At 35.9% G+C, this 22,259-nt stretch overlaps 1 protein-coding gene across 2 annotated transcripts in view; it reads right to left on the reverse strand.

The window, feature by feature from the left end:
- The window catches only part of OLFM3 (olfactomedin 3), a gene marked incomplete at both ends in the record, with an annotated part of 208,401 nt that overhangs the window by 14,189 nt on the left and 171,953 nt on the right, over positions 1–22,259 (reverse strand). For both annotated transcript variants that reach the window (XM_080692772.1, XM_080692771.1), the window contains 2 exons: positions 8,643–8,862; positions 15,813–15,968. In XM_080692772.1, the coding sequence (XP_080548898.1) occupies positions 8,643–8,862; positions 15,813–15,968 (376 nt within the window). The remainder of the gene's footprint in view (positions 1–8,642; positions 8,863–15,812; positions 15,969–22,259) is intronic.

Consider the following 22,259-nt stretch of genomic DNA (forward strand, 5'->3'; position numbering starts at 1 on the left):
TGGTGAATGTGTTCATGAATAGAATGATTTTATATAAGGCCATTGGAAAACTTGTGTAACAAATAAATGCCATTTGATTTTTAAAGTCTATCTATTAAAGCTACTTACAGTAAATTTATCTCTACCACACATTTGGTATATTGTAAAGTATGTTTATATTGTTTAAACTTTATCTTTATGTCTAGACATAGTAATTGTACCACCAAGGAAAAGTCATAGGGATAAGAATATATTGAGTACTAGAAGAGTTTCCAGTAGGAGTTTGTTAAATGAGATAAAAAATAATACGAACATATCTGAATAACTCACTTTTCTAAAATTAACACAGTCTTCTCCTTTTGGTTATTAAAAAATGTTTCCAGGTGTGGTGGTGCACATCTATAATCTCTGTACCTGACAGGCTGATATAGGAGGATTGCAGGTTTGAAGTCAGCCTCTGTAATTTAGTTACTTAGTTACTGAGGCCTGCAGCAACTTATCTAGACTGTTTCAAATTTTAAAAAATAAAATAGGGCCAGGATTGTGGCTTGGAGGTAAAACGTTCCTGGGTTCAATTCTCAGCACCGCAATATATAAGTAAATAAGTAAATAAATAAATAAATAAATAAAATTATTGACTTACTTTTTCTGGGATAGAGCATGTACTATGAACGTATCTTCTCTAAGGACAAGCCTATTTAACATCAATACTGAGTGGACACTTGTTTTATGAGATCCCAAATAATTGGGAAATTCATGCTTACCTCTGGAAATATATGTATTATATCATTAGCAGGTTTATGATTTAGTTCTAGTGTAAGAATAATAGGACCTTAAAAGGAAGATTAGTGATAAATCAGTTTATGGTTACACTTACCAGTTACCTAAAACTGTAGCTAAAATAAGTAGCATTTCAGAAAAATGAACCAAGAAGTGGATGGACATTGGGAGAAATTGCCATTCTGTTTTAACTTAGAATTTTTGGGACAGTGTGACTCTCCTTGGTAAATGAAGCCCTCCTTAATTTAATCCAAAGTCTTATAAGTTTCTCCTTTTACATTTCTGAGCTAAATCTCCTCTCTAGGCACCTAGTTTGACTTTCTGTTAATTCCCATTTTTTTTAGTGCCTCTTGCTTTAAGTGCTAAGTAGAGCAAAATATCACGTGTTTTGTAATGAAATACTGCAATGTTGTTGAGAAAAAGATAGCAACAAAAACAGATCTAAAATGCTGTGTTTTTGTTATCTTTCTTCCCCAAAGCTTCTTGGCTTTGTAAGAGATATGATTAATGTTTTACATTTGGCATATTCATTGATTTATTGAAAGCAAATGAAAGCTTTCTACTTTTATTTTATTTATTTTTGTGGTACTGAGGATTGAACTCAAGAACTTTCTACTGCTGAGCCCTATTTAGCTTTTTATTTTGAAATGGGTTTCACTAAGTTGCTGATGGCCTTGGAAAGTTGCTTAGAATGGCCTCAAACTTATGATCTTCCTGTTTCAGCCTCCCAAGTACTGGTATCCCAGGGGCAAGCCACTATTTCTGACTAAAGATTTTTTGTTGTTATTTAAAAACATATAAGTTGTATAAAGTTTCAAAAAATAAAGAAAAGAAATATTTGCTGTGAAACGTGCCAATGGTCTAAGTATCATGGATGAGTGGAGTGGAGGTCTGAGGAAGACCATGCCAAGAAAATGCAACCACATTAAGGAGAAATCATGGAAGTTTCCTCACAAAAGTTGGTATCTGTGTTAAAATAAAAAAAATAAAAATTTGTTAGAATAAAAATTGTTAGAATTTAGATAGATAAGAAGAAAAATGGAGAAAAACACATTCTATGAAAAAAAAGCCAATTCAGTGTCCTGGAGCATGAAAACATGTATGAGTGAACTGAAAGAAAATAGTTGTGGCTGAGGGCAAGTGCATGATAGTAAAGTGAAAGAAGACTTAATAAAAACCATGTACATATCCCATAGTTTTTTAATCCATTCATCTGTTGATGGACATCTTGTCTGGTTCTATAGTTTTAAAATTGTGAATTGTGTGTCTATGAACATAGGTACACATGCATTAGTTTGGTAGTTTGGTTTCCATACTTTTCTGTAGATACCCAGAAGTGGTATTGCTAGATTCTATGGTAAGTTCATTCCCATTCCTATGAGAATTCTCCATACCCTTCTCCAAAGTGGTTGCACTAATTTGCAGTCCCACCAACAATGTTCTAGAGTTCTCACTTCTCCACAGCCTTACCAGCAGTTGTTGTTGTTTGTGTTTTGAATGATTGCCATTCTAATTGGAGTTAGATAAAAATCTCAGGGTGGTTTTGATTTGCATCTCTCTGATTGCTAATGGTGTTGATCATTTTTTTTCATATATTTATTGACCATTTAAATTTCTTCTTTTGTGAAGTGCCTATTAAGTTCACTTGCCCATTTTTGATTGTATTGTTTTTTTGTGTTAGGTTTTTTGAGTTCTCTGTATACTCTAGATATTCAGAAGGAGGCTGGAGAATGGGGAGTGGTCCATTTCATTAAGACAAACCATGCAACGGTGTTCAAATTCAGTGTTAAGGTTGACTCAATTAAATACAGGTGTAGTGTTGTTAGTTTTGTAGTTGGGAAAGATTATACAAAGCATTTAGTGCTGTGGAGAGGAAATGCCAAGATTACAAGGCTGTGTCAGTAATCAAATTGAATAATGGTGCATTAGAGTGAGGGGTAAGATTTCTAGAGATGGGTGAGAGGAAACTAAGAAGGTTTAGTGATTACATGTGGGGAGTGAGGCTCATGAGAGTCAAGAGTGTCTCTCTTGCTTCTCTTTTTGCTGCAGCAATTGGGTGGGTGGTTGCTCTTTTCATTAAATCAAACATATTGAGGTCTTTAAGGAATTTATACTGTGTACAGGCCATAAAAGACATCGTGTGGGGAAGAAATCTGTCTTTGAATTCGGAAAGACTTAGGTTTAAAGTTAACTGCCTCCAGGACGTATCTTCGGAAGCCAATTTAAATTTTCTGAACATCTGTTTTCCTTAACTTGCCAATACTAATGCCTAACCCAGAGTTCTTGCATAGATTAGAACAAACACCTGGAGAACAGCTGGCACAGTGTGTGGCAAGCAGCAGGCCCTTGGTACTGCTGTGGTTACCTACTTATGTGTTTGCTGTCCCTGCTAAAAAGTATACTTCTGCAATAGAGTGGAAAGGTCTCCAGTCATCACTGGACCTGGAAACACCTGGCGAAATGCCAGTATGCTTTAAGGAGTCAAGAAATACTTGTTGAATGTACAAATGAGATTATTCGCACATAGAAAATTTAGTTTCACTTTTGAAAACTCCATGAGCACCAGTTTTTTTCAGACTCATCACTGTGACCTTGTTTTGCATGCTACTGATCCCTCTGTTAAACAGTTGAGATTAAGTAGAAAGACAAATCTGGTGCTTCAGTAGATGGCACCAAATCATTGCCCTAAAATAGAACGAGCAGGAGTAGGAGGCAGAGGATTAGAAGCTAGAAAACCTGATTATAATCTACAATAGATATCTATTGGCAATCTCGGGTATGTGCGTGTGAGAGCTCTAATTGCGCTTTTTCAGTCAGATTCTCACATGCATATAATTATACATTGCATGTCTAAGAATGTGCTATGATTTAATTAAGCACAGGGGACTTTATTTTATTCAGTCTCCCATAGGAGGAAATTAAGCACTTAAGAAAGAATATTACTGTACCTCACTCAGGCCACTAGGGTGCATTGCTGTTGAAGCATTTTTTCTAATTTCTATTTTCTCCAAACCTTAATTTTCTGGTAGAAATAAACTAAATGTTGCCCTAGTGTTCTCCATGCCTTTGATTTCCTCTGGGCTTTATTTACTATTTAGAAGTAACTTAAATCTTGAAACCAATGGAAGTGAGCTCGTTTTTTACCATCTTAAAATTCAAATGATGTACCTCATGGCATTTTACTTAAAAGCAAATCCACCAAAAAAGTGAGGGGAAATGCATTCATCATTGTTCAATATTATTCTCTCTTCCCAATCCATTTCTACCCTCTGCTAATTGGCTGTGTGTGTTGAGAGGATTTTGTGAAGCGTGAAGATGCCACTGATGAATGAGCCTCCTTGCTCTTGAGACTATATTGCCAATACCACAATTATCCAATGTCCAGCTCTGGATCCGAGCAGCATAGCAACTGGATTTCAGACCCTTTTGGAACACTGAACCCTGATATGTGCTTCTTTTCTTATGTTTTCTGATAATGGTCCTGATGTTGATTAATGTATGTTTATTCTCCCAAGTTCTTGCGTCCTGATATTTTGATATTCAGACACTCATATACACAAGAGGGCATGGAGTTGAAAGTATTCCCATAGATGAATTGATAAAGCCTGAATCAATTGCCAGGAAATATAATACTAAGTCAAGTTTCAATCAAACTACAGCTAGTACTGCATTCAGAATTGTATGTTTGATTTATTTTGCAATTATTTCTCTCTCATATTTATATCTCTCTCTATATATACACACATTCAGATTCTATTTTTTACTATTTTTTAATTGGAGTGATTTTTGTAAATAAATAATATGAAGATTCATTGACTTGGTTTTTCAAGGACCAACTATGTGGCTTTGGAAATTTTCTACATTGTAGTTAAGGGCTGTGGCCCAGTTAATAAATAGCCTCTCTGATCAGAGATGCTCAATAAGTGATTATTTGACATAAATATGATGGGGTAAATAAAACTGTGTAGTTCTTGAGGGGAAAAAGCAAAGGATAGAGATTCATTGTGGCACCAGTTTATCTGCTAAGTGAATAGGGAGCTGAGGGCTGCTGATAAGTGAAAGAAGTTTAAGAAATGTAAGAACTACTGTCAGTCGCCTTGTATTCCCAGGTTCTGCATCCTCAGATTCAAACAACCATGAATCAAAAGTATTTTTAAAAAATTTCATCTGCATTGGTATATACAAATTATTTTTCTCATCATTGTTCCCTACACAATACAGTATGCCTGCTATTCACATAGCATTTATATTGAATTAGATTTTATAACTGAATAGAGATGATTTAAAATACATAGGAGAATCTGCATATATTATATGCATATGCCATTCATTCATTCATTCATTCATTCATTCAGAAACAAAGTCTTGCCAGGTTTATGAGGTCTCACTATTTGCTGAGGCTGTCCCAAACCTGTGATCCTCCTGTCTCAGCCTTCCAAGTATTGGGATTACAAGTGTGTATCACCATGCCTGGCTTCTATTCAATTTTATATAAGGGATTTTGACATCTTCAGATTTAGGTACTTGGGAGGCCCTGGAACCAATTCCCTATAGATAGTTGAAACTACTGTATTTTTATTATTTTATTATTTTATTTTATTTTACTTTCTTGTGGTACTGGGTATTTAATGCAAGGGCATTCTACTTCCGAGGAACACTCTCAGTATTTTTTTGTTTATTTTAAAACAGGGTTTCATTAAATTACCACATGCTGGCCTTGGAACTGCAGTTCTCCTGTCTTTGCCTCCTAAGCACTGGAATTACAGGCATGTAAACACCATGCCCAGCTTGGATCTTCAATACTTTATGGAAGCGTTTCGATGAACTCAAATAGCAACCATTTTATAAAATAACAAAATGGAGTACTGATTTTATTATTATTTGATATTTGTATTATATTGACTCAAGAGTTTATGTTTTAGATTAGTTAAAATCAGCATGCTCAAGACCCAGCATTACAACAAAACAAAATAAAAAACCCCTACTAATAATAAAAGAAAAATATAAATTAATTAATGCATTTCAACTGAATTTCTCATTTTTCAAACTTTGTGGTCCATGGTGGAGAAAAATAAAATGAATCATTTTTTGCCATTTAAAATACCTAGTATTTTGCTTCAAAATTTAGAAATAAAATCTCAGCAAATATTTATTGAATGTCTCTTCTTTGCCAGGTAGTTTTCTAGGCATGGGGAGATGCAACCCCACAGTGAATATAATAAACATAGTTTTCATCCTCAGGAAACAAAAACCAACCAAAAACATTCATTTGCACTTGCAATGATGAGAAAACATAAAAAAACTACACTAGTGAAATATCAGGAATTGGAATTGGGAGTTCCTGGCAGGGACACATATGAAGACAAAGAAGAAATCTGGCAAGACAGAACATTTAAAGGAGCCTGAAGGATAAACAGAATTTTGTAGCATGTGTCAGGTAGAAGTGCGTTCACAGAGAAATGATCCATATGGGGAGGAGCTTCAGAAGTGGGAAGACATCGTCTTACAAGGTCCTCAAGGTGAGAGAGTATAAAGTACATGTGGTTGGGGATCAGTGTGTAAGAAAAGAAATGGCAAAGATGAGACTAGAAAAGAGGGGAGGGATTACACTGGAAAGGCCTCATGAACCATGGACTATACCAGGACTACTAATAACTGAAACGAGTTTAAGAAATATAGGAACTATGGATAGTTCCTCGTATCCACAAGTTCTGCATCCTCAGATTCGACCAAGTATGAATTAAAAAAAAAAAACTTTTTTTTTTTTGTGGTACTGGGGATGGAACCCAGGAGCATTCTTCCTTTGAGTGACACCCCAAGCCCTAATTTTTTGTTCTTTATTTTTGAAACAGGGTCTCATTGAGTTGCAAGGGGCCTTACTAAGTAGCTGAGGCTGTCCAAGAACTGTGATCCTCTGGTCTCCGCCTCCGGAATGCTGGAATTACAAGCTTGTGCGACCATGCTCGGCCTTCAAAATATTTTTAAAAGTTACACCTGTACTGAACATGTACAAATTATTTTTTCTTGTCATAATTCCTAAGCAATGTAGTCTCACGGTTACTGGGATTACAGGCATGCTTCACAATGCTAGGCTAGCCTGCCTTGTATTTTCAATATTTCATAGGAATATCTCAGTGAACTCAAATAACAACAGTTTCATTAAGCAAGAAAGTTGAAAGCCGGGTGTGGTGGTGCATGCTTGTAATCCCAGCATTTGGGAGGCTGAGACAGGAGGATCATGGTTCGCGGACAGCCTCAGCTACTTAGTGAGGTCCTTTGCAACTCAGTGAGAACCTGTTTCAAAATAAAGGAGAAAATTTGGGGCTGGGGGTATAGCTTGGAGGTAGAATGCCTCTGGGTTCCATCCCCAGGACCACAAAAAAAAAAGAAAGTTGAGTACCAATTTTATTATTTTTTTATATTTGTGTTATATTGACTCAGGGCAACAGGTTCTAGGATCCTCACCAATATCCAAATTCCCTATACTAGGACTCAAGAAATCCATAGGATGTATTTAGCAAAGCAAAACAATTCCAGATTCATACTTCAAAAAATTCCTTTTGCAATACTGTGAACAATAGGTGGAAGAGGAGCAAGAACAAGAATCATGAAATTTACAAAAAGGAAATAGGATGAATCCAAAGGTTAAATGCAAATACAGAAGTCTTTAGCTCTTAATTCCTCATTATTCAATGTCCAGAATTTCTCATCTATAACTGATCAAGCCCCTTATACCAAATAGAATGGTATATGTTATATAGAAATTATTTCTGTGTCTAATCTTTTAAATGAAATGTTAGCTATTTCAGATGGCAAGAGATGATCTATTTTGTTGGATACTCCTGGCAGTTCTGGAATGACCACAGTGGGACTTGAGATAGTGATTTCCCATAATTTTTGAGACTGTGATACCTAAATGCAATATTTTGTATTGGGGCTCTTCTCATTGCTTGAATAACACTGTAAAATAGTCTTTAGAATGTTCTTGCAAGCCACTCAAATTTTATTTTAAACACTTGTATTTATTCACTGAAGTCTTCTTTACTGCTTATTTTTCCAATATGTTACTTCTCTTCCCATTTATTGCACCTTGAGAGCTCACTAGTTATTGAGTTCCTCTCCCTGTCATGTACATAATGTCAACAACTAAAACATGGTTCCCAAATGGACTTAAAACCCATCCTTGTTCATTTCATGGCCACTTGTTAATTTTGCACTCAAGTTTCAAACAAATCCCATGATAACTTCAATTAAATAATTAACTCGTGGATGAAAGTGAAGATTTGTAATCTCAGAGCACTTTAATTTACAAATTTTAGGAAGCAAGAACTGGAGTCCATAACTCAGCTTACATGCTGAACCCTTGCAGAGTGTTGACTGTCTATTTAAGAAGGTGCCACTCTATATTTTTTGAGTACACCAAAGCAATAGATGCTGCTTCCACACAGCAGAGGAATTGTTTCTGCTTACTTTAATCATTGCTACTTCATATTTGGTTCTGGGGTAACTTCCTTTTTCCCAGCTTCAGACTTTTTCCATTACCAAAAATGCTTCCATTCCTCTAGCCAAACAATGATTTATCATCACATATTTATTAAAGCATAAAGCATTTCCACTATTGTATCCACTAGAGTTGGCAACATTTGCCAGACTACTAATCTCAAGCCACCAAATAGTAGCCCAGTGATCTACAAATGAAGAAATTCTACCAAGTAACTCTGAGTACCCAGGCCTTAAGCCATTAAGGAATATGTTACATCTAAAAGCAGGTACTAGTTTCCTTATAATTAGGCACATTATGGCTACTTGCAAAATATAAAGATGCAGGTTTCATCAAAGCAACTTAGAAACACAACAAAGATGAACAAATGTGTTCTACTCACTTAGCTTTTTCATGCAGTCACGGAGCCTGGTTTCCAAACTGAGCACCCTTTGATGTAGCTCCTCGTAGTCATAGGCACCAATTTCTTCTTGGATTCCAGTTAGGACGGCAGACAGATTCCGAATTTCCTCCTTGAACTGAGTGATGAGCTTGGCATCCGTTTTGTACTGTTCTAGCACGGGGATCAAGGGCAGGAGCTCATCCATCTTCTCTTTCAGCTCCTGTGAAAAGTAGTGATTATCCCCGAGAATTATTTAATCAGATCACCAGCTATTTCCTTTTTATTATATGTAAAGATTATTATAATGGCTTCAAAATTTAATAATTTTGGTTGAAATTAGATATTCTGTGAAAATATAAGTGACTATATGATCATTAGCAATAAATTCACATGGCAACCTCTCTTTAAATGGTTACATTTTTTTTTTATTTTTTTAAAAACTTTTTAGTGGTGCTTTGTTGTCATACATCTTAATGGAGTACAAGATGGTGGAGGCACATGTGCACACATCACCCAATTAGCCCTTACCCAATTCCCGGCCCATTCTCTCCCCTGCCCTCCTTCTCATGTTTGGCTTAGTGATTGACTTTGATATGTTTGTTAATGTACATCATGAATATTAGAGAATTTCCCTCTTCCCCTCAGGTCACCTTATTTGCTCATCTATAGTATCTCCTTCTTCATCCAGAGTTCCTCCTATGACCCATTTTCTTCTTAGCTTTCACATAAAAGATACTACTTATCATAAAGAGAAGCACTTCCTATGTTAACAATTATTTTTTATTATTTAACTTTCTGATAGCATTTTATGAAGTAAATAATGCATCACCTAGCTAGAAAATAGAAACAGACTCTATCCCTTAATTAAGTATCAGGTTTGAATAAAGTTACTAGAAATAGGTCAAATATCCTATGGGTGTTTAGTTAAGATTGTCAACCTCCCTAGTATCCATGTCATAGAAGTGCATTGCATGACATTTTGGATTCTGGATCAGTTTTTTCCTCACACTTACACTTTTTCTATTCATGGCCAGTCACTGTTTTGTCCTTCCATTGTTCTCAGGTAGTCTTAGCTCTTTTTAATATCCACCTTAGCGCAACTTCATTAGGAAGGTAAGTTCAGTAAGTGTAATAAATCATGCAAAGCTTCCCAAAGCTCTGAGAAATGTATGTTGCTGTTTACCATTTTGAATTATTACCTATTCGCTGACTGCATTTGTCTTAGCATAGATAATTTAGAGGTCATTATGTAAGGCAGAATTGCTTCCCCGTGTAGAGTATTAACTCTTTAAGGCACCAAGGTGCATGGTGTATGTTAACACATAAGCCAGTTGCAGAGTTGCTTGAAACTATTGTTTCAGTACTGGGGCAGTACTGGGGATTGGATTGAGGGACACTTCACCACTGAGATATATCCCCATTCTTTTTATTGGCAAGGGGCGCAGGTGGGGGAAAGGTACTAGGGATTGAACCCAGGGGCATTCTACCTCCAAACTACACACCTAGTTCTGTTTTTTATTCCATATTTTGAAACAGGTCTCACAGTTGCAGAGGGCCTCATTAAGTAGCTGTGACTGACTGTGAACCCGTGATCCTCTTGTCTGGGGTGACAAGTGTGTTTCACCATGCCCAGCTTTTCCCCAGTTCTTTTAACTTCTTAGCTTGAGATCTAGTTTTGCTAAACTGTTGATTCTGGCCTTGAACTCATGATTCTCTTGTCTCAGCCTCCTGAATAGTTGGTATTACAAGCATGCACCACTGTACCCCACAAGCCATTTGAAACTTATATTTATTGCTTTGCTTGTTGAGGTGGGCTTCCACTATTTTTCCCAAGTTGATCTCAAACTGGTAAGCTCAAGTAATCTGTCTTCTGAGTAGCTGGGACTATAGGTGAACTGCCACATTCAGCTTTACATTGATTTTTGTGAAGACACAAGAAATACATTGTTAAAGTAGTATCCCTTACATCTAGTTATCACAGGTCTGAGTCACATCTGCAACTTTACATGGAATTTTTAGATATATATCACTTTTAGCTGCTTTCTCTTTAATTTGGTAGTGGTTGATAAAAATTTTCTAGGAGTTTGATTCAATTTTGAATGTATTGCAAAGGATGTTATTTATGGAAAGAGCTACCAATCATGATCTTTGGGAATAACCCACAGGTGCTGTCAGAAACCATAGCATACACTAACTAATTGAGAAGCTGAAAATTGCATCTTAATATTATACTAGAAGATGTTATTACTACAAATTACACCTAGAAGATGTTATTACTATAAATGCATCGAATAGCAGGAGCTCCCATTGCTACCCTGATTAATGGGCTTGTGTTTCTTCGTATTTGTTTACATGTTCATGGTAAGTGGGAGGGTAACGAATCTGGGTAATGAGAAAGATTCATAAATATCATAAGGCACAGGCAGAATTGTAGAGCTTTGCTCATTTTGAAATAAGCTTATTAGTTTAAGCATCTTGTGGGAATCCTAAAGGAAGACATGATTGTTTCATTTGGATTTTAATGATAAGTGTTTTTCGGGTACCATTTGCTATACAGCAACTCTTAGAACAAAAGTTTTACACTGTACTATGGGCATATTTGCAAGAAAGCAATGCTATATTTGAACATACCAACAACAATCTCAGTACTCTATGTTGGGATGGGGAAAAATGGGGAGGTGAGGGAGGGGCACCGAGTGTTATGTGCATGTATGTCATTGTCAACATGATATATATTATGATGTGAAACTATAATGCACATAATAAAACACATTAAAATAGATCTTAAAATAATAATTTTTCTCATCTAATTTGTAAAACACTTAGGAGTCAGTTTTAAAAGTTCTAATATGTATGTGCATATATCAGTAGATGTATACTTTTTTAAAAAGTGTTTCATAGTGCTGGGTGTGGTGGCACACACTTGTAATCCCCGCGCTTGAGAGGCAGAGACAGGAGGATAGCACAGGTTTGAAGCCAGCCTCGCTGGCTTAAGAGACCCTGCTTCCAAATAAAATATAAAATAGTTCTGAGAGGGTAGCCCAGAGGTAGAAGGCCCCTGAGTTTCATCCCCAGTACCACCACCACCACCACAAAAAAGTACTATTCATTAGAGTACGTAAATTCTACCCCCCTCACCCCCAGAGCCAGTGATCCAGTCAAAAGTTGTGTATGCTAACCAAGAGTTAGCCACTGAGCTACATCCCAACCCCTGGGATATATAAATTCCATAGGTCATAAACTCTTTCTCAATAAAAAAGAGAAAAGGGAGAAATTCAATGTCAACATTTTGGTAGTTTTTTCCCTCCTGAATTAAAACAGTAGCCGGATGTGGTGGTGCACGCTTATAATCCCTGCACTTGGGAGGCTGAGACAGGAGAATCGCACGGGTTCAAAGCCACCCTCAGCTACTTAGTGAGGCACTCAGCAACTTAGTGAGACACTGTTTTCAAATAAAATATAAAAAATGGTCTGGGAGTATAGCCCAGAGGTAGAAAGCCTCTGGGTTCCACCCCCAGTACCACCTAAATAAATAAATAAATACATAAAACAGTACATATTGTTTTATCTTTTCAAAATTTCATAATTAGGTTATTGGCAATCAACTTAAAACCTTAAAACTTTTCAGAAGGCAATGGAATACCCAATCAAGAAAATATCGAATACATAAAAGATTAAAGTGTAGTAGCCTAGATCTGTATTTGTTGTTCCCCTTTGGAATTTTACTTTCTTCTCTTTTGCTTTCACAATAACACTGTATTATCAAGTCTTCTCATAGGCCATAGTCTCAAGTATGAAAACTAGTTTAAGCTTTTCATGCAAAAGACCACAGAAGGCAAAATCTACTTAATCATTTTTTTATAAAAATTAAAATGGTACATCGGAGAAGGACTTTTAAGGTGCTTTTCAAAGTCAAACTTGTCTTTGGGATGTTTCACTTCTTTTAAGGCTCTTCAGGAACTAAATTGAAATCTCTATCATGTGAGACTCGATTCATAAATAAATTAAACAAATGTATATTGAGTACTTAATATTGTAATTTTTAATTCAGAGAACTAAAGTCTACTTGGTGAGGTAACATAGTATTAGTAATTAGGCCATAAATTTACTTAGGTGTAGTGTTACATGCCTGTAAATCCCAGTACTTGAGAAGCTGAGAAAGGAGGATTACAAATTTGAGGCCAGCCTAAGCAATTTAGCAAGGATTTCAGCAACTTTGTGAGATTCTGTTTCAAAATAAAAAAATAAAATAGCTCAGAGGTACAATGCCCCTGTGTTCAATCCCTAGAAACATACACACACACACACACACACACACACACACACACACACACACACACAGAGCTATATGGTCTGAAGCCAGATTTGGGGGTTCAAATCTTCATTCTGAAACATGTTACATATATGATCCTGAAAAAATTACTCAGCCTCATGATACATAAGTTTCTTTATCTGATGAGGATAAAGATAGTGCTTATTTTATAGGATCGTTATGAGGGTCAAATTAATATGTTTAAAGTGCTCAGAGGTGTGCACTGAATATGTGTTTTAATTATTTGGAAAAATAGTTACTGCTATTATCATTACTGCTGTTTGGATTTAGACATAGAACTTCAGCATGTGCGTGCATGTACTAAGAAAATCCTAGTCATTATGTCACATGGTGGTTTCTGAAAATGAAACCTTCCTACTGGCAGCCTGGCCCCTGCTGGACCACTTACACACATAGCTTTGTTGTTTTGTTGCCTGTCTTTCCTCAAGAGTTCCCAATGGTGCTCATCATGAGCTCCAGTCTTGCCAGCCCCAGTGCCTTCTGACTTTTCAGAATTCTTTTTGTTTGTTTGTTTGTTTGTTTTTGCAGGTCTGGGAATGGAACCCAGGATCATTCTACCTCTGAGCTACAGTCCCTGCCCTATTTCTTTCTTATTCTTTATTTTGAAACCAGGTCTCACTGAGTTGTAGAGGGCCTCACTAAGTAGGTGAGGCTGGCCCTGAACCGCGATCCTACGGTCTCAGCCTCCCGAAAGCTGGGATTACAAGAGTGCACCACCATGCCTGGCTTTGGCTTTTCAGCATTCTTACTATCTTTTCCATCTGTTCTAGACAACCTGGGCTCCTCCGGTACCCTGTCCTTTCTGGGAATGCTTTCCCCGCATGTAAAGTGCCTATTTACCATTTCCTACTTTGTGGATGACCTCAGCTTTGGATTCACATTATTGCTTTATCATCTGTATCCTAATTCTGAGTACTGATAATTGACATTGAAAATCTTTTGGTCGTCTTGATCCCCTCTGCAATTTAGTATTTTTGTTTTGTTTTGTGTTTTGGAGGAATAGTTAATTCCAAAACTGCTTTCGTGAAGTTGCCAAATAGCATAACTCTTTTCTGGATTTTCTCAAAACAAAATTAATCATATTTCCCTTTATGTGCTCTTAAATAATGCTTATGCCTCTATTCACCATGAGTTTTACTTGCCTCCTAGGATTCTTTTGTAGAAGGGAGGTTATGTATTATACATACAACACAGTGCCCACCACTACCTTGCAAGGTAAAAGTTCAATCCATATTTGTTACAAAGATGGTAGAGGCATACATACACACATCACCCAATTAGCCCTTCCCCAATTCCCTCTCCCTCCCTCCTTCACATGTTTGACTTACTGATTGAATTTGATATGTTTATGAATGTATATTATGTACATTAGGGAATTTACTTCACGTCTTTTCAACTTTTTTTTCTTTTGGTACTGTAGATTGAACTGAGGGTGGCATTCTACCTCTAAAATTTACCCCAGCCATTTTTACATTTTTAAAAAAATACTGAAATAGAATTTTTCCAAGTTACTGAGGGCTTTGCTACATTGCTGAGGCTGGCCTCAAGTTTATGAGGCTCCTGTACTGGATGACAGGTGTGTGTGCCCTCATGCTGGCCTTCTCTTTTCAACTTACCTCCCATGATTCACCACTTTAGCTTTCTTTTTTGTCAATAATCTCAACTTTCTTGCCCCTTTTTCCCTCTGTTGTGACATTCAGATAAACCTTACAATTTGCTCAGAGTAAAACCCTGTCATCTACAACCATTTACTCAGGTTCCTGAAACTACAGAAGAAAAATTCAAACTATGTCAATCTCTGCCACATTAAACTATGCTTCCAAGGGACCCTGCTGACTGTTCCAGGCAAGCTTCCCACCCGTCTCCAGTATGCGCAGGAAACAGTCCTCTCCTCGGCCATATTTTTAATTCAAGTCTACTTCCCAACGCTGGTAGTGAATCTCACTTCCTAGTTGGAAAAAAAAAATAGAAACTCTTAATTGAGCCACCAACATGTGTTTTATAAACAGTGTGCTATGGTTTACTTAATAAAGTAGACTAATTTTTAATAGAGGCTCAAATGGCTTTATCAGATCCATATAATTTTTGTTTGTTCGCTTTTGCAGTACTGGGGATGCAACCCAGGGGCATTCTACCTTTGTGCTACAACCCCAGCCCTATATTTTTATTCTTTATTTTGAAACAGGGTCTCACTGAGTTGCAAACAGCCTTATTAAGTAGCTGAGGCTGTCCTCAAACCCCGATCCTCCTGTCTCTGACTTCCAAACGCTGGGATGTGCCAAGCATGCGCCACCAGGCCCAGCTAGATCCAGATAATTTCTTAAATTATTGGCTCTGTCATACATAGTTAATAAAAGTCCACATAATACGTTTTAAATACTTTTTCCCTTTTTCAGTATTTTTAGATAATATTCAATAAACTACTTAAAATACAAAGTTACAAAAAATCCTCTTTTAATATGCTATTATTAATACTATTATTTAATAATTTATCTCTTCTATATTTCTTATATTATCAGGACGTAAAAACATTTAAAATGCTTTGATAATTTAATTTTCTTTGGGATTTTCCTTTGTCCTTGATACTGAAGTATCTATAAATCTAACCAGAATCTCTCCCTAGTTCTAGGAGGATGAAGCTTCTATTATAGCAGTCTTCTAGGCATTCCTTCCAGCTAATGGTCAATTTCAGTGAAGAGATGATTGCCATCCCCAGTGAGTCTTTAACCTTGCACATGTGGGCCGAGGCACAGTTATTTCCAGCTGAGTGCCATGTTGGCTGTCTATCACATTTAGTGGCTCATCTGGATTGACAAGCTCGCAGAAGTCAAACCTACTTGAAAATGCTTGGTCATTAGTGTCTTGCGATCATCTTCAATCTGCCGAAACTTGGCCTTCAGCCCTTTCATTTGAGTTTCCATTTTTAAAACATATTGGAAATCTCTCTGAGTCCTCAAGTTTAAGACTTCAATAGACTGAGACATGTTCTGAACCTGTTAAATGAAAACATTGGTTGTATATTAGCATCTATTTATAGGTATATGCAATCACCAAAGAAGTTCTAAAAATGTTATTAACATGAAGAACTAGAAATATCAAATCCATGATTGCATTACTACAAAACATGTTTTCAGGGCAGTTTTCTAGGATAAACATTTAAAGAGTCCAGAAAGAGAAAACTGTACCTGGGAATGATGTAAATTCTTACACACAAGAATTTAACACACTATGAATGCAAACACTTCCACTGACCTTATGTACCTTTATAAAATTACCAATGCTAATTTCTATATCATGTATTGAAAAGGAGAGGGAATGGAGTGGAAGCCAGGGGAAAGCTCACAGAGTGCTGTGTGCATGTATGTCCCTATCTCTCTGAACTACACACACACACACACACACACACACACACTCACACATACATACATATATGTGTAATGTATACATATATGAATAAAAGTTTATATGTATAAAATGGCATAATATTTGCATGTAACCTAAAAAAAGAATTTAGCACATTAGAAAAATAAATTTTTAAAAAAATTTTCAAGACTTTTGTAAGTTTATAACAGTCTGACCTTATACAAGTAAAAATAAATAAATACTACTTCTGACTTCTTAAAGATCCGAGAGTCTTAGCAATCGTGGAGGTTGTCAAAGTTTCCAGCAGACCTAGACTGCAATCATTACAGAACAATCACTCTATGATGGGTCTAGGTACTTTCCAGGTGAGACTGAATTGACCAGAACAAGTGGTGGCAGTGCTGGGGCACCTCTGAAACCTGTTAGCCTGCTGTTTAAGGGACTGGAAAACGGCAACCACATGGAGTGCTTGGTGGGGTGGCAGTAAACACATGCTAAACTGATGGCACCATCCCAGCTTCCTGGATCCCTGGGCTTTTTACAAGTAGAAAATAGGTGACCTAAGAAAGCACACAGAGGTGACAGGAAAGAAATGGCTTCTAATTTTTGTAGCAACAAAAACCTGACAACAGAAATGGAAGACTCCAATAGTGGGGAGCTGCTCAATGAACCAAGCAGTATGAATGAAGCAGATCTCAGAGTATTGTTTTCCCAACAGCAACTTTTGGCATCAGCTGGGAGCTTGTGGGGAATGTGAATCTAGTAACCCATCCCAGAGCTGCTGAATTAGAATGTGCACTTTAGTAAGATTCTTAAGTGATGGCTGAATCTTTTAAAGTTTGAGAAGCACTACTCATCACTTATCATGAAGGCATTTCCATAAGAAAGACATTTATAAAGATTTTTACATAAGTCAATCATATTATTCTCAATCAAATGTATGCATCTATTTAAAAAGAAGTATAGTGTATAAGGTAAATTGTGAAGAAACATATGGAAAGTTCGGAAGCATATATACTAGGTTGTTATTAATTTTCTGGTGAGAAAAAATAAAATAAACATTGTAGAGAAAGATCTATGGGTGTATATATATATATTATAAATAATACTATATGTTTATATATTGTTTATACATAATGTTTTATATATTATGGGTATATATATAAAATTAATTTCTATAGAATTATATATTTTACTTCTATAAATAAATATATGAAAGTATGGGTACAAAAACAGCAGTAGGATTTCCAGTGAGTTTTATTTTGCTTCATATATTTCTATGCATTGTTTAATCAGTCAAAAGGTATTTATTCAAAAAAGCTTAAGTACAAATGGATCATTTTTTTCATAGACATAGTTTTGCCATCAGGCTAATTCGCAGAGCTTAGTGCATGGACCAGCTGTGAAGAGGCCCTGGATGACACAGTCCTCCCATGGTTCTGTTCAGATAATTCAGGAACCTCTGCTGCCTTGCCTTGCCTCAGATTTTGTACTCTTATCATCAAACAAGTCAGTTTTACTTTATCTTTTCCCTTTGCTTTCTTGATTCAGAGTCTGTATTCCATGAACTCTTTTTAGGACATATCCCATTTGGCTTACATTAAAACTAATTGTGCAATATAGCTTAGAGTGTCCTGGAAAGTGACTTTTGTTCTGTGGTCCCCATGAGGTTAGAAGCTGTGTCTTATCCATATTTTTATGCTTTTAATACTTTTATTGGTGAATATAGTCTCATAACCTACTGCAGTTTATAGTGATAGTGACATACATGCACCCTGAGATTTCTTTCTTAGTGGATTAATGGTCGTCATATAGAAAAGCTATTGATTTTTTAGATTGTATCTGCTACTTTGATGAATTTATTAATCAGCTCTACAAGACTTTTGGTTGAGTTTTTTGGGTCTTCTAAATATAGGTCATCTCATATGAAAATAAAGACAATTTCATTTCTTCTTTTTCATTAAAAATAGCCACTGAATTCCTTTGCTAGCCTTCTCTTGCCTTATTGCTCTGGCAAGAGTCTCAAAAACTATATTGAAAAGGAGTGGTGATAGTGGCCATCTTTGTTTTGATCCTGATTTTAAAGGGAATTTCCATAGTTTTCTTCATTCAATGCTATGGCTTTGGGTTTATTGTATATTGTCTTAATGATGTTCAGGTAAGTTTCTCCTATTTCAATTTTCTGCAATGTTTTTAACATGAAGGGTGTTGGATTTTGTCAAATGCTTTGTCAGCATCTATTGAGATGATCATGTGATTTTTGTTCTTAGTTCTATTTATGCAATGAATAACATGTATTGATTTTTGTGTGTTGAACCAGCCTTGCATCCCTGGGATGAAACAAATTGAGTAATAGTGTACAATTTTCATGATGTGGTTTTGAATATTGCTAGTATTTTGTTTAGAATTTTTGCATCTATGTTTGTCAGTAATATTGGTCTGCAATTTTCTTTTCTTGAAGGCTCTTTGTTCAACTTTAGTATTAAGGTGATACTGACCTCATACAAGGGATTTGGAAATATTATGTTTCTTTATATTTCACAAAATAACTTGTGAAGTGTATGGTTTAATTATTTTGTAAAGGTTTCATTGAATTTATTTGGGAATCCATCTTGACCAGGGCTTTTTGTTGATGGTGGTATTTTTATTGCTATTATTTTTATCTCTGCTTGCTGTTTTTCAGTTTGTTTAGGTTTTCTATATCTTCTTGGTTCAATTTAGGTAGGTTGTATGCATCTAGAAATCTGTCAATTTCTTCTATGTTTTTCAATTTATTGGAATATAAATTTTCAAAATAATTTCTGATGATTCTCTGGATTTCCCCAATGTCTGATGATGTCATCTTTTCATTTTTGATTTTAATAATTTAGATTTATTCTTTTTTTGGCTAGGTTGGCTAAGGGTCTATCAATCTTATTAATCTTTTAAAGATATACTTTTAGCTTTGTTTATATTTTGTATTTATTATTTCTATTTCATTGATTTCCTCTCTGATTTTAATTATCTCTTGCCTTATACTCACATTGGGATTAGTACTTAAAAGATTCAACAATAAAAAGCAAAACTTAATGAATAAATGGACAACTGAACTAAATAGACACTTCACAAAAGAAGAGATACAAATGGTGAATAAACACACGAAAGAATATTCAACAGAATTAGCAATCAGGGAGATGCAAATACAAACTATACTGAGAGTCCATTAAACCCCAATCATAATGACAATCACCAAAAAGTCAAACAAAAATAATGCTGGAGAAAATGTGGAGAAATGAACTCTTCTAAAGTCTTTGTCTTTGTGGGATTGACTATTAATACAGCTTCTATGGAGATTAGTGTGGAGATTTCTTAGAAAATTTTCTTAGAAAATATGATCCAGCTATACCACTGCTAGGTATCTTCCAAAGGGACTGAAATAGTAAATTATGCATATTTATATTTATAGCAGCAGAATTCACAATAGCCAAATTATGGAACCAACCTAGGTGTCTATCAACAGATGAATAAATTACAAAATTATGAGATGTATACACAATGGAATTCTACTCAGCAATCAAGAAGAACAAAATAATGTCATTTGCAGGAAAATGGATGTACATGAAGAAAATTATGCTAAGTGAAATTAGCCAGTCACAGAAAGTGAAAGGTAATATTTTCTTAGATTTTAAAAATCTAGGAAGTAATTAGAATACCAGACTGACTTCAGATAATAGAGGAGAAATTTCAGTGGAGCCAGGGAGGTGGTCTAGGGGAAGCAGGGAGCAGGAAGGAGAATCAATGAAAAAATCACTCCCACTGATATTATGTGCATATGTGAGAATACCCTGTAAAGGTAAAGGAGACAACGGGGTGGGAGCCAGAAGAAAGCCCACCAATGCTATGTGCATGCATGACATCATGGCTATGAACTACATTATGACATGAGGTTATAGTGCACCGATAAAAGTATAAAAAGCATTTTTAGTGCAGTAAAAATTACTAAGACAACATTAAAACCATGGAAGTTGCATAATGGATAAATGCAATGCTTTTAAAGTAATTTTCTAACATTTTTATGGTTATGTATGAATAAACGAAGTTTATGTTAAAGAAACTGACTACCCATTTCAATACAGCATTTATCTATGAATACACCCATCATTATTATGGCCAATATCCTAAGAATTCTGTATACTTAGGCAGAGTCTATGAAATTGGGACATGATGGACAAATGGTATATTCTGAAGAGAGTTAAAACAGCCTCTCCTTTGCTTCAGACTTGCTTTTTGTTAAAACTTGATAATGACTTTCAGTATTCTACAATCATGTAGAAATATAAGAGCTACATATGGGGCACAAGGTAGAGGTAGAGCTGTCTAATTTGTCAGAATTTGGCTCTGTGTTATCTTCTCATTTTTCTTGTGGCTCTACCTAGGATTAATTTCCTACTGGCTATAGAGACCACTGAGCATCAGTTTCCTGCTGATTCTGGGGATTGGATACCTATTATTTTACTTATGGAAAGGAGACCCCTCTGCTATTTGTCTCTGAAGTTCTTCTGAAATTCAGCTTTCCATACATGCCCTTGTGCTTGGACTTTTCTTTGCAAAGTCTGTCAAACTCATCGTTCCCTGCACTGATAATCTCTTTGAACTTTTTCTCTTGGTTCTTTGTATAAATAAAATGTCTGTGGCCTTTCTGAACTTGAACATAAACTAACCAATACTTTTACTCTCATTCACAATTAGAGTAGAGGCCACTTGAGAAAAAAAATCCTCTATGGTTCAATATGTTTGGATAGCTTGGGGTTTAACAAGAATAATAGAAACTTCTTACCGGTGGGGCTTCACAGAATCTTTACTGTTAAACTGTGTAATGGTTTCAATTTAGAATGGCCCCCTAATCCTTGTGGAAACAAGATAGCCAATGTTGTAAATGGTATTTGACTGCTAAGAAATGGTCTCTGGGTGTATGGCCTAGGAAATTATATAAGCTCCTCTACTCCCCCTCGTTTTTCACTTATTTCAGTTTTATGATGTGAGGATGTGAAAGGAGAGGCCTTGTGCCTTGTGTGTGCACCTCTCTCTCTCTCTCTCTCTTCTCTCTCTCTCTCTCTCTCTCTCTCTCTCTCTCTCTCTCTCTCTCTCTCTCTCTCTCTCTCCTGAAACCATGCTCTGAGCTTCCCAGACCTTGCGGCACATGGACTGAACCCTGACATCTTCAAAAAACCATGAGCAAACAAATATCCCTTTTTCTAAGACATTATGCTCCATTGTACTGGGTTATAGTGAGACTGTTGATGGAGACATTGTGGAAAGTCTTCAGGGTGAAGCAATATGTACAGCGTTTTTTAGGATTATTTTATTGGTGAGGGTGTTGTAAGTATCCTTTTCCAAAATTCACACTTCTGGTAATATTGATCTAGACAATATAAGATATTTTTACTGTACAGGGAACTATGTAGCTGACCTTTATTTTTGGTGAACAATTCTAACCCTGGTATTCTGAGACTGGAAATACTATAAAACTAATACTCAGGAATGTACATACTTGTTAAAAAATGTTTGACAGGACAAAGCTAAGTAGGCATGAAGACCCACTGGTGGCATTCTGAATGGTGTTGAGGAACTGTGGAACAGATCTGATATAACTTCACAGCTTGCTGGGTGAGTGACATTGGAAAATTTTTAGCCTCAAAAAGCATCTGTTTACGTTCGGAAACTTAGGAAAATAATTACCTTTTCTGTAAAGGCTGAATAGAGTAGATGAAAATAAAATATAAAACAACAATCAGGGGAACTGTTACTATTAGTATCATTCTTTTTAGCAATAATTCCTTTTGTTAATTAAATCAATCTTTTTGGTTAATGGTGAATGGGCTACTTCAAAGCCATGACTGTAGTTGTCATATGGAACTTTGAACATATGTGAAACTACATAG

This window comes from Muscardinus avellanarius (assembly GCF_963383645.1).
Source record: "Muscardinus avellanarius genome assembly, chromosome: 3".
In the NCBI taxonomy this organism is placed as follows: Eukaryota; Metazoa; Chordata; class Mammalia; order Rodentia; family Gliridae; genus Muscardinus; species Muscardinus avellanarius.